Source organism: Squalius cephalus (genome assembly GCF_949319135.1).
Source record: "Squalius cephalus genome assembly, chromosome: 1".
Lineage (NCBI taxonomy): Eukaryota > Metazoa > Chordata > Actinopteri > Cypriniformes > Leuciscidae > Squalius > Squalius cephalus.
The window spans coordinates 54409516-54422723 of record NC_137122.1 but is presented as its reverse complement, the minus strand read 5'-3'; the positions used below and the strand labels follow the sequence as shown (position 1 = coordinate 54422723).

General features: G+C 37.5%; 1 protein-coding gene across 1 annotated transcript in view; it reads right to left on the bottom strand.

Moving 5' to 3' along the window:
- Window positions 1-4406: 4406 nt before the first annotated feature.
- The window catches only part of LOC307171689 (uncharacterized protein), a gene marked incomplete at both ends in the record, with an annotated part of 83857 nt that continues 75055 nt past the window's right edge, over window positions 4407-13208 (bottom strand). The window contains one exon of the mRNA XM_079893466.1: window positions 4407-4479. Coding sequence (XP_079749592.1) covers window positions 4407-4479 — 73 coding nt within the window. The remainder of the gene's footprint in view (window positions 4480-13208) is intronic.

The following is a 13208-nucleotide window of genomic DNA, read 5'->3' as shown; positions in this document are numbered from 1 at the left end:
AAAAAATTTGTGCGGTGCTGCGGTGGGCAAGTGATGAAACCGGTGTTGCGATTGAACACCGTGTAACACCGGTAACACCGACTATCGTGCCAATAAGCCTACTCTCTAAGTTCATCAGCCTTAGGACAAACTTTTACCAGGGTGGAAAAACAGTGACTCTTCATCTTCTCTAGCGCAGTTTATCCAGGCCTCGCCAACTTTTTTGTGTATTCCATGGGCGGAGATTATTATAAAAGTGGATTCTGTTAAATAAAATATCTCCCCTTTGGAGTGGACTTTGAGCTTTGTAACCTTGTAGATCTTTTTTATGCTCAAACAGCAACATTACACACTAACTAAAGTTGAAAAAGTGGAAAAGCACAACAGGACCCCTTTAAAGCCGGCTCCTCATAACACACCTGAGTGGCTGCGCTGAGTCTTGGCACTTCCACGGCCAGTATCCACTACACTGGACCTCTGGGACTGCTAGCGGCTCTCCTTGTCTTTGCTCTTCCAGTTTCCTGCAACACCATCAACGATCCACATGTCAGGCATGAGGGCAGTGACAGAAACACTGACTTTTATCAGTCAGCTTTGTTCCTGAAGTCAGTCAGCTGTATTTCAAAATCTATTAAATCTATTAATAGATCTATTAATTCATTCAGAAATACATTAAAAATGCAATTCATACATGCAATGACTAAGATACACCTATTTTACGATGATCATGTTTCAAATTTCTAAATTAAAATTGATTTTAATATTTTCTTTTCTCTTGAACAAACCCACCAGGTTCCAGATGAATCACATTCCAAACTTACATTCAATCAGAAAAAAATAAAAGACTTGTGCCCGGTTTCACAGGCAAGGCTTAAAGGGGTTAGTTCACCCAAAAATAAAAATTCTGCCATCATTTACTCACCATCATGTCGTTCCAAACCCGTAAGACTTTCATTCATCTTCTGATTACAAATTAAGATCTTTTTGATGAAGTCTGAGAGCTTCCATTGACAGCTACGCAACTAACACTTTGACGCTTCAAAAAGTTCATAAAGAGATCGTAAAACTAATCTATATGAATTGAGCGGTTTAGTCCAAATTTTCTGAAGAGACTATTGCTTTAAATACTTGAAAAGATTTACTTTAGGCTTTTATTCACAAGTTGCTCATCAACTCCCACATCAGTTGTGCTAAACGGAAGCTCAAGCATGTTCACTTGACGTGTGAAAACCAATGAGGTTTGATACTTGGGTTGACAAACACCACTGATCATTTCACACATGCTGCTGCTGGGACTCGGGAGCCGCCCAGAAAAAAACAGTCTGACTTTGTTTACCATTGACTAATTTGACATCTCCTTTAGTTCAGGCATGGATAAGATATACACACAGCACAGGACATAACCTTGTGAGCCTCAACTTGGGCAGAGACAGGATATTTAAAGTACAAAGGTCAAGAACAGCACCTCAGTGTTACCAGCCCTTCAACACTGTTAGCCTTGTAACTAAAATAGCTTGTGCAGTGTTCATTTACAGCCAACTTAAACAGCTTCGTTCTTCACTGCTGTGCGTGTGTTTAAAGGGGTCCTATTATATCCTTTTACGAAGTCTTGATTTTGTTTTTGGGGTGTACTAAATATGTTTTCATGCTTGATTGTTCAAAAACACATTATTTTTCACATATTTTACATGATTACAGCTCCTCTCTCCCCAGTCTGGTTGAACGTGTCCTTTTCGTTGAAGTCCCTCCTTCCTACATGCGAAATGTACTGTGATTGGTTAGCTGGAACAGTGTGTTTTGATTCGCAGAGCTTAGCGTGTGTTCAGGAATTGTCCCGCCCCTCCATAACCGCGAGCTACTCAGATGCAAATATTAACGATGGCATCAATTTCAAACCATTTCAAACCCGATTCAGACCCTGACAATGTTAACGAACAAGAAGATCGTGCAGAACGGATTTCAAGCACGGATTTTGCAAGCTCGGATTTCACACGGCATTTCAGAGTGGTCTGTTTTTTTTTGTATTTTTCTTATAGAAATCAATGAGGTTCATTCTTGTGTTACGCAGCACATCTGTTCGCTGATGTATGTTTAAATGTGAATAAAAGTCTAAATTAAATCTGTTCATCATATAAAGCGATTGAGTCTCTTCAGAAAATTTGGACTAAGCCGCTCAATTCATATGGATCAGTTTTGCGATCTCTTTATGAATTTTTTGAAGTGTCAAAGTTGTAGTTGCGTAGCTGTCAATGGAGGAACAGAAATCTCTCAGATTTTATTAAAAAGATCTTCATTTGTGTTCTGAAGATGAACGAAAGTCTTACGCGTTTGGAACAACACAAGGGTGAGTAATTAATGACAAAATTTTCATTTTTGGGTGAACTAACCGTTTAAATCTAGTTCCAGACTAAACTGAATGTTTGAGCTGTTTTAACTGAAAGCAACTTGCACTGGCATATCTTAAATTATGTCCGTGCCATTGTTTTGTCTCAAGATGCACATCAGTAATGTTTTTTTCTTCTAGGGCACATTTATAAAAACTAAAGTCCTAATTTAACTAAGGCCTAATCCTGGCTAAATCTAAGCCCTGTTTGTGAAACCAGCCCTTGAGGTGTAAGACAGTGAGAACGTCTTTTATGAGGAAATGAAATGCTTATTACTGATAATCATGTAATTAACAACAGTATAATGGTCTGTCTTAGAAAGGTTTATATATGATTGTTCCTCTATGAATCTTCAAGAAAAAGACTTCTGCTTTGTTGGGAAACAGACAACTTCTGACCTTAAAAACTGGACTCATCTTCTCATAAATAATCTCTTTACACGCTCTTTACTGCGTGACATGGACAAGCTGCCAAACTTTTGCTCGGTCAAGCATGACATGGCTCATCTGCCAAGCAGGTGTCTTTCGGATGACTTTCAACCATCTTTCCTTGATTCAGTGACACAATGAAGAGAAAGATCTGAGACTAATTTTAAAAATAAAGAATAAAGTGGGCCAAGCGTACAGATGGGTTCCTGTTAACGTAACAAGTCGTGAGGTGCAGCATGATCAGGGCCCCTGTATTGAGTCTGCACATTGTCCCGAACACAACAGAAGCTTCTACCATCAATGAACAGTTTCCAACACAAGAATCAATCATTCATGTGCTCAACTGTTCTAATGTCAGTTCCAGATCTAGAAAGCTGGCATAAATGGCCATGGCGATGGGGAAAGAATGAGATAGACCGTACATAGATTTGTATAAAGTAATAAACTTTAAACTTTACAAAACAAAGTGTTACCCTTTTTGTTTGTAGATTTTTGTAGATGTAGTTTGCCTTTTTGCCTAATAATTTGGCAGTTCAAAACCTTCACCAAATGTAGTGTTGTCTTTACCCCGATATAACATATTCCTTATAATTTTGATGGTTTAATCGAACTTGAAGGGTCATTAAAAGCAAATATAGTGTAAATATCCCCTCCGGCCACTAGTGTATGTTAAGGCTAGATGTTGCTGTGATTTTGACATGTGATCTTGCCTTTTGGAGGAGAGATGGGGGGTAATCTCTCTGGTCTGTTGTTCATTTGGCCCTTATAGCCCTGTCCGTTCAAACTGATGATGTCTTCAGCCTGTAGGAACAGAGCTCACAGTTCATACATACACACAGTTCAGAATGATTGTGTGAGCGTCACGTGTCAGACCTGTGTGGGTTGTCCAGAGGACATGGGCTGACTCTCCTCGTCACTCTGGATCAGATGTGTGATGTGCTGAATGTTGTTGTTGTGGCGGCTGGGATAGGTGAGGGTGTGCTTGCCCCCGCAGCTACGGGATGTAGAATACTGACTGGGCTCTTGATCTTTCTGCCTGCACATTTAAACATTTTTGGACAAAAAGGTTTCAGGCTGAGACAAATAAATAGCCAGAGTTCTCATTGATCAACTTATTAAGACTTCATCAGTAATCGCAACTGCTCATGTGGCCAGTATTTCATTGCTTGATTTCAATTTTATTTTACACTGGCATGACAAATATTGGGAGACGTACACTGCACTTAAATATGTGTATATGTGTACATATGTATATGTATGTATGTATGTATGTATGTATATATATAAAAGGATATTCAAGGATACTTTTATTAAATAAAGTATATTTTGCTAGAATGCTTCATATAGTGTGCATACTAATATAAATGTACTAGTAGTAAACTTTTAAATGTTCTATTTTAATACTTCTTGAGGAAAAATAGTCTAAGTTTCTTCATTTTTGAACTTGAAATAAACCTATAAATCTACTTTTAGTATTTTTTTCTAGAGTACAGGAGGTTGCTGTCCAGATCAATGGGGTTCATGCCAGGTTTAGAGTGTGGAATCTGCAGTACACAGTGAAGTTGAGTCCCTCTTGTGGACAGGCAGTGGTAAATGTGTGTGTGATCGAGCGGTCTCACCTCCTGAAGTAGGGCGGGCTGGACGTGTGAGAGGTCAGTCCTGGGGCCGAGGGCAGGGTGGGCATGCGCCTGTAAACATTCACAGACACAAAGCAAAGACGTCTTGAGAATATGACAAGCAGAAACCTTTTAAAAATTGATTTAAAATAACAAGTGACAAGGTCTTAGAAAAGTAAATACTGAATCTCAATCCCAATATTGATTTGAAAAATGTCATGTGATGCAACCATAAAGTAACATCTTGAATATACTTAAATATTTTATCTTAATTATCTTAACAAAAAATATTTAACACATAGACATATTAATTCTTAATCATGATATTATACAATTATAATACAATTAGTTGCTTTATGTTGTTGTCACAGTGTTGAGTGTTAGGCATTTTACTAAGTAATTAATTACTGTAATTTAATTACTTTTCCCTTGAAAAAGTAAAGTAAGGGATTCTAATTTTTCTGTAATTTATTTACAGTTACTTCTGATGTAATTGCATTAAAAACTGTATTGACTACAACAATTGTATATAAGACAATAGTAACATCAACATGTAATGTCTAATGTTAAAATGTATGTTTTTAATGTAAGCTTCTCCCGTTACACACTTTTATGCAATTTTAAATTATTTGTTTGAAAGAATAAAAAGAGTCTATCCTTGTTTTGTTCAACAGGTTGAGGTTGAAATGGGATTTAGAAAGTAATTAGTAATGCAATACTTTCTAGAAAGATAGCAATTAGTACAGTAATCTAATTACACTGTTGAAGATGTAATTAGTATCTAGTAATTTATTACTTTTTAAGTTTACGAGTAACTTACCCAACAATGATGTCATAACAATAAAATCCCTGTATTTTGGTAGCATCACTTTGATTTGATTAATAACCATTTAATAATAACTTTATTCAAGACAATATTAGTTTTATTTATTGATTTATACTTTTATTTTTAATACTTTTGTTTATTATGACATTTTTTTTATTTTTTATTATGACATTTATTTTAATTCAGAAAATGAAACAATGTCATTGTAGAAGAAGTGTATTCAAGACATTGTCCGTATGAACAGTTTAATATATTTTTTAAATGACTAATTCTTAATGAATGAATTTTGACAAAACAAGGTGTGTCATGCGTGTCATGTCAGTTGTCCTGTGTAATAAGTACGTACTGTCCGGGTGTCGTCAAGTTCACTGGATGATCACAGGAGAGGCATTTACAGGCCACTAATTGTCTATGACGAAGTGAGAAAGACACAAAGACAGTGAGGTTTGTTTCATACAACCACCATCATGTTAGTCATATGACGGTTATTCAGATAGTGGCTGACTGAACATTTCAGAAACATACACAAGGATGCAAATACTTGGTAAACTAATTCCCAGCATGTGGTCCTTTCCTTGCATTGCGTTAACTTATGAATGCAACAACACATAAAATCAAGCTTGGTTTTTGTATTGACACACTTGTGTAGAGGGCTTTGGGCATATAAGGATTCACTATGTTTGACTTTGTTTTAGGTCAAGCTTTAAAGTCTGCTCCACATTGCAGCTTATTCTGGTCAAAAACCACTTGCCAGGAAAATAGACAAAAAATTATATATAGACCATATATGTAAGGGGTTGTGTTTTTCCGGTTTGTATTTCCACAGCATAAAGGTAATATCTTACAGATTTATGAATGAAAACGCTCGTTTTAAAATCTTCCTGGCTTACTGACATTTGTTATGACATCCGCTTCAGACATTACAACTCTCATGATATCTTTCGTTAATCTTTCATTATACAGAGCTACCGCAAAAAAGTTCAAAGACAAAATTCTAAAGATGGCTGCGGCGCATAAGGTGTATATGTCTTAGAGAAAAAGTGAATCTGGTCACTCACTTCTTGAGTCCAGCGGCGTTGTCCTGCTCGGGGAGCGACTGTGTCTGCAGATTCTGGTGGATGTTCCTATAGCAATCATCCAGCTGTTTCTTCAGAGGATCCAGCTCAATCCGGTTCAACTAAAGCCCAAATCATACATATTACAGAAAATACTTGTTTCTATCCAACCACTTATGATGGAAGTTTAAAGGTGCTCTAAGCGATGTCACACGTTTTTTAGGTCAAAACATTTTTTGTCACATCCAGCAAACATCTCCTCACTATCAGCTAGCTGCCTGTCCCCTGAACACACTGTAAAAAAACGCGGTCTCTGTAGACAGCCCAGGCTCCACAAAAGGCAACAAAAAAAACTGGCCCAGCCTGGACCAGGAAACATAACAAACAGTGTCCAGTCAATAACCAACAATAATGATTTGGGGGTGGGGGTTGGGTGGTTAGTGCGTGTGCACATGAAGTGGGGTGTGTGGAGTGGAGGAGAGAGAAGCATGAAGAGGGAAGTTAGCTAGAGGAGAGATGTCCTAGACAACGACTAACGTTAAAATTTGATGTCACCCAACGTCACCCACATCGCTTAGAGCACCTTTAAGATTGGTGAGAACAGAAATGCTAGATTAGCCGACTGGTGAACTTCAGTAATTTGTGTTCCTTTTTTCTTTTTTTATACGAAACTTGGAAAATATTTTGGCACTTTGCTATGTGAAAGTGCCCATAACTTTTTTATGGGAAGGTGCCCATATAAAAAATTGCCCATAACTTTTTTACAGGATTTATGGGAACACTTCCCATAAATCCTGATGTACTCGTTACATCATAAGAAGAATGGCATCTACGCTAATTTTAGTGTCTTTGTTTATCCCAAGGTTTTCCCGCAGCCTGCCGGATCCAGGCCGTATCCAGATCTGATGAAGGACCTTCGCCTGGACCCGATGACAACGCAGTGCTGAAGTGCCAACTAGTCTCTCCCTATGGAGGATCCCTTTACCACTCTACAGATAAAGCGTTGTCGGGAAACTCAATTTGCGTATCTACCCCGAATTGATAAAATAAAATAAAATTCTGTATCAAAAATGATAAGGAAACACCAGTACTTTGTTTAGGCTTGGTTTGTAGGGAATTACAAACCTGCGCACATATATTCAAACGCACATAACTATAGAACCAATTCTTAATGCGCATGTGAACGCCATCAGCGTTTATCACAGGTTCGCGTTTAAAGTCTATGTAGAGAGAATGGTGTCGTCTTAGCGGCCCCTAATTTAATAACAAATGATTGTTGCGATGGAAGCGAATCAATCATAACTAACCTTAGCTGGAAAATAACTTTACTAAAGAACCGCTATAAAGCCAAAACAATCTCTGTTACCATAAATTATACGTTTATCTCTGTAAAGCTGCTTTGAAACAATCTACATTGTTAAAAGCGCTATATAAATGAAGATGACTTGACTTGACTTGAACACACAAAGAATCGTGGACATGATTTGAAAAAGTTAAATGGTCCTAAAAAAATAGTCACACTTGTGCTCCTCGTGATCAAAGTGACAAATTGGAAATGAATGGGAGACGAATTTCATCTAGTAGAAACGTTTGGTACTGCGGCCTAACAAAGTCTGACTGAAAGCTCATGTTTGGTAATATCAACCTCAAATTTGGAACACAACTTGTGTAGATTTATGCCTTTGATTTTCTTGCAGTTTAACTTTTTTTTTTTTGGAGTAAAACACGTTTTGTATAATATATAAATACTTTATAATACTATAAATATTAAAAAATAGTATTTTTGTGCATTTTCCTAACAATAAACTTAAACTTTTATAACTTTTTTAAGTTAGTTTTTTTTTTTTACTTTACAACTTTACAATAATAATCTGCCAAGTGTCGTTTTTGAAAAGAGATCAAACTCAAGTCTGTGCTCCAAAGCATTCAAGATTTATCACAGTTTAAGTTAAATATATAAACTACATTAATATAATTTAGTACCATAAAATTGCCTAAAAATTCAAAATATTAAATAAAAACTTTATTGAATAAAAATATAGCACAAAATTGATAAAAAAGTTTTTGACTGCCACACAAGAAACCCCAGCGGGTAAAAATAAATAAATAAATAAATAATGTGCAGTGTTGGTTAAATCTTTCAAAATAAAATAACACAAATTATTTTAAATTATTCATTTACAATATTATTAAAATAGTTGTTAAAGACACTCAATATAAAGTGGGGCCGAAACAAGAAATTATGCCTATTTTAGGATGCATTGTGACATTACAATCAAGGCAATCAAGCACATTTCCCCCAAATTCTCATTAAAAATCTCATTCTCATTACTGTAATGGGAAAAATGACCATAATAGCACACTTAACCCTGAAAAAAGCTGTTATATTAATGTCAAGTTTAGAACAATCTTATCAGTGAGTGATTTAAGATGTACAGGTTTCTTACAGTGAAACAAATATTTCTAACACCATAGAGATGTTAAATGACTTTAAGGAAGAATTGTACCAACAGCACTGCTTCTGTCCATCCTTCTCTCACCTTGCAGTCCATCTCAGTGGAGATCTTCTCGATGAGCTTGTTCCAGTCCTTCTCCTGCCCGCTGATCTTCCCGAGCAGCTCCTGTAACATGTTATTGAGCTGCTCGATCACGCTGTCGAACTGCATGCGGCTCACCTTGCTCTCCAGAGCCTGTTTGTCCGCTTTCTTTTCATCCAGTTCCTTCAAAAGCTTGTACAGACGCTGGAAAAGCCACAACTTAAGTCAATGTGCTCATCTCACATATATACTGTAACTGCTAAAGGTTTCTGTAAGGGGTTGAGTTGGGCAAGGGTGTAATAATTATAACTAACTTAATTTAAGTACAAATTAAGTCAGCAGGAAGTCCCTGCCATGGCATGTGTCTCAGTGCAAGTACATTTTACTAGGGAAGCACCGATATGAAAACTTTGGCCGATAACCGATAACTCTTTAAATTTGAAAGTCGATAACCGATAAATTGGCTGATAAAGTTCAAATTTGTATATAATTTTTTGAGAGCCTGATTACAAAAACAAATGTCTCACCATTAAAATCCATGTCCCAAGCACACAATTATAATAATGTTCTCATTATAATTTTATGTAGCCTATATGACTTGCACTGCACATGCTGAACTTAACTGTATTTTCCTTTTTGAAGTGATTTCAATCATATTTTAGGCAATTCAAAACCATCATGGCAAACAAAGTGTTTAAGTTAGAATCCACTCACAACTCTAAACGGCAGAATTGTGTTTTTGTCCATTGTGATTAATCGTTTCCCAGCACTAATTTAAATATAATACATTTTCATTTAATTGCAATTAGGATGCAATTAAGTGTCTGGCAACATTACATTTAGTTCCCACTTAAGTATGTTATTTCCGTATAAGGAGTTTTTTTAAAGGGGTCATATGATGCGATTTCATGTTTCCTTTTTCTTTAGTGTGTTATGTAGCTGTGCAAGTATAAGATCTGCAGAGTTACAAAGCTCAAAGTGTCAAACCTTAAGAGATGTGCTTTATAAAAGTTAAGACTCAGCCACGCCTTCCTAAAACGCTTCGTTCAAACACTCCCCCTCAAATCTACGTCAGTGTGTGGGGGTGGAGTTGCGTAACACCGCCCAAATGTATAAGGGCGAAAAGAAAGTAGGCGTAACTCTTATTCTCGCTGTATTATTGTTTTTCGTTGCGAAAGCGTAAATTGGTCAGATTTTGATCAGAAGCGAAATTAGAACACAGTGGTTAAGCTTTATTTACAACACTGTTCCAGAACAGTACAACTAAAATGTTCAATTGTGTGCTGCGTATTTTTTGGAGGACTGTTTCCAGAACCTGGGAGAGTACAAGGCCGGCTGTGTACAAAGGCTGATTCTAAAAAACAATTCCATATTTGCAAGTACATTCTGGCGCTTCTGACTCACAGACACAGCCTGTAAGTATATTTTCATATTTAAAAAAAAAATCTACTCACTATTCAAACGCAAGTTTTGAGCAGTATAGAGTAGCACTTGCTTGTCGCTTCTACGATCACAAATGCAGACATAGTTTTATGTTTATGTTTTCATAGTCTTCTAGGCTGATATTATCACCGCTCATTATTGCTTTGGGAGCTGATGTTGCATATATGGTATTTGGGCCAATCACAATGCTCTGGATCGCTGGCCAATCAAAGCACTCGGCCCTTTTCAGAACGATGAGCTTTATAAAAATCGATGCGTTTCAGAAAGGCGGGGCATAGAGGAGCAACAATAATGTACAGTATGTGTAAAATAATTACTTTTTTTAACCTAAAACCGGGTAAACACATTGCATTAAACCAAACACACAAAATAATGTGCTTTTTAGAACCATCAAATGACCCCTTCTTTTTCAAAAGGATAATAATTTAATATTGCTGCGTATTAAAATCAGTAACTGAGTCTGAATGTACTGTAAATGCCCCTGTTTCTCGATGAACACAAGCTGTGCTGCTCTCACTCACGTTGATGTGGATCTGTTTCTCGCTGTGTTCCTCCATCAGGCGTCTGGATGTGCTGTGGAGTGTCTCGATGTCGGCCTGCAGCTCCAGTAAGACTCCCTTCACATCACTCGCCACATCAGTGTTCTGCAGCAAAACACACATTTCACAACATCACATACACACAGAGGACATTTCCACCGATCTGTCGGAGCTCGGGAGACTCGGCTTCATTTCAGTTTCAACATAGCGTCGGCCCAGATCCAAGTCACATCTGGGCCGTGTGGAATCCACGAGTACCAGATGTGGGCCGGATCTGGGCCGTGTGGAATCCACGAGTACCAGATGTGGGCCGGATCTGGGCCGACGCTGTGTTGCTGTCTGGGTTGCAACTTTGTCTCAAATGTTTCTTAAAATGTCTTAAGAAGAATAAATATAGACTCTCTTCATCTCTGTTTAATCTCTGTCCCTGTCTGTCATGTACCTTAATCCTGTCCCGGAGTTGCTGGTTCTTGATGTGAGCGGTCTTGTCCTCCGGTGGTTTGTAGTCACTCTTGGGCGACTGACTGACCTCCTGGTTTAGATTGTGATCTTCTTTCTGCTGTTGACCCTCATCCTGACCTGAACTCTGAGCCTGAGCCTGACCTGAACTCTGATCCTGATATGAACTCTCACCCTGATCATGGCCTGAGCTTCGGACATGATCCTCAATTGTAACCCTGAGGCTGGTTAACTACAGGTGAACCGTAAAGAAAAAAATTAAAATAATTTTAAGGAAAAATAGTAACCCAATGCTAGAGTATTAAAACAACAGGGCTGGGCGATATATAGGTTATAGTGATTTACAGTTTTTTACAATCACTTATTGTTACTATTTTCAGAACCTTGATGTCAGTCTTCACAACTCTAGACATGAAAGTTTCAAGATAACGAGATTCATTGTCACCAATTAGCGTGGAGCATGAACCAATTAGACTCCAATATCCATGGATGTAGCCTAATATTTTATCATAATGCTTCAGACACTGTGTCTATGGTCCCAAATACTGTACCACCTTTTCAGACTACTTACAGTATTGACAGTACTGCACTGTATAGATAATCACTCCTGTTTTGTTTCTTACAGTACAAGCAAGCAAGTTGAGGAACACTGCATTTGATGTTTTACAGTCTTTTCTATGTCATAGCTAATTATTTTTGCTTTGATTCAAATAAACCTATGTTGTGATTGTACTGTAGTGTTTTGCATCAATATATTACAAACTCTGTTCAGTGATTCCACTGTGTCTGTAGTATTCTCTCTACTACTGCAGTACTTTTACAGAGATGTATTTACTGTACATGTAGTGCCATAATGAAACCTGTATCACCTATTTTGTTCTACAATCTATCTATAAATTACAGGAACGTCTGTCTGTCTGTCTGTGTGTGTGTCTGTCTGTCTGTCTGTGTGTCTGTCTGTCTGTCTGTCTGTCTGTGTGTCTGTCTGTCTGTCTGTGTGTCTGTCTGTCTGTCTGTCTGTCTGTGTGTCTGTCTGTCTGTCTGTCTGTGTGTCTGTCTGTCTGTCTGTGTGTGTGTCTGTATGTCTGTCTGTCTGTGTGTCTGTTAACCGCATATCTCTCGAACCGTTAGTCCGATGGATTTCAAATTCGACAGGTGTCTTGCCACGGGCACGAGTAAGTGCAGTGCCAAGTTTGACGTTGTTTGGATGAGAAATGCTAAAGATATCGTTAAATATATCATTTTTAGAAGATTGTGGTTTAAAAATAAACATTCTGACATTAGAGGGTTGTTTCGGTCAAAGAAGCCCCAAGAAGGTTGTGGTTTAAAAATAAACATTCTGACATAAACACTCAGTCAGCTACACTGTTTACTTCTGAATATTATAGTTTGGTTCCAGAACGTGATAAATCCATCTATCTATAAATTACAGAAACGTCTGTCTGTCTGTCTGTGTGTGTGTGTGTGTGTCTGTTCCTCGCATATCTCTCGAACCGTTAGTCCGATTGATTTCAAACTCGACAGGTGTCTCGCCACGGGCACGAGTAAGTGCAGTGCCAAGTTTGACATTGTTTGGATGAGAAATGCAAAAGATATCGTTAAATATATCATTTTTAGAAGGTTGTGGTTTAAAAATAAACATTCTGACATTAGAGAGTTGTATCGGTCAAAGAAGCCCAAGAAGGCTGTGGTTTAAAAATAAACATTCTGACATAAACACTCAGTCAGCTACACTGTTTACTTCTGAATATTATAGTTTGGTTCCCGAACGTGATAAATCCATCTATCTATAAATTACAGAAACGTCCGTCTGTCTGTCTGTGTGTTATTCGCATATCTCTCGAATGTGAGATAACCACTAAATGTGTGAAAACCACTATTTTCTGTTTCAAACTTTCACATAGCATCTTTAGGTTATAACAACATTGAAAATCAAAATCTG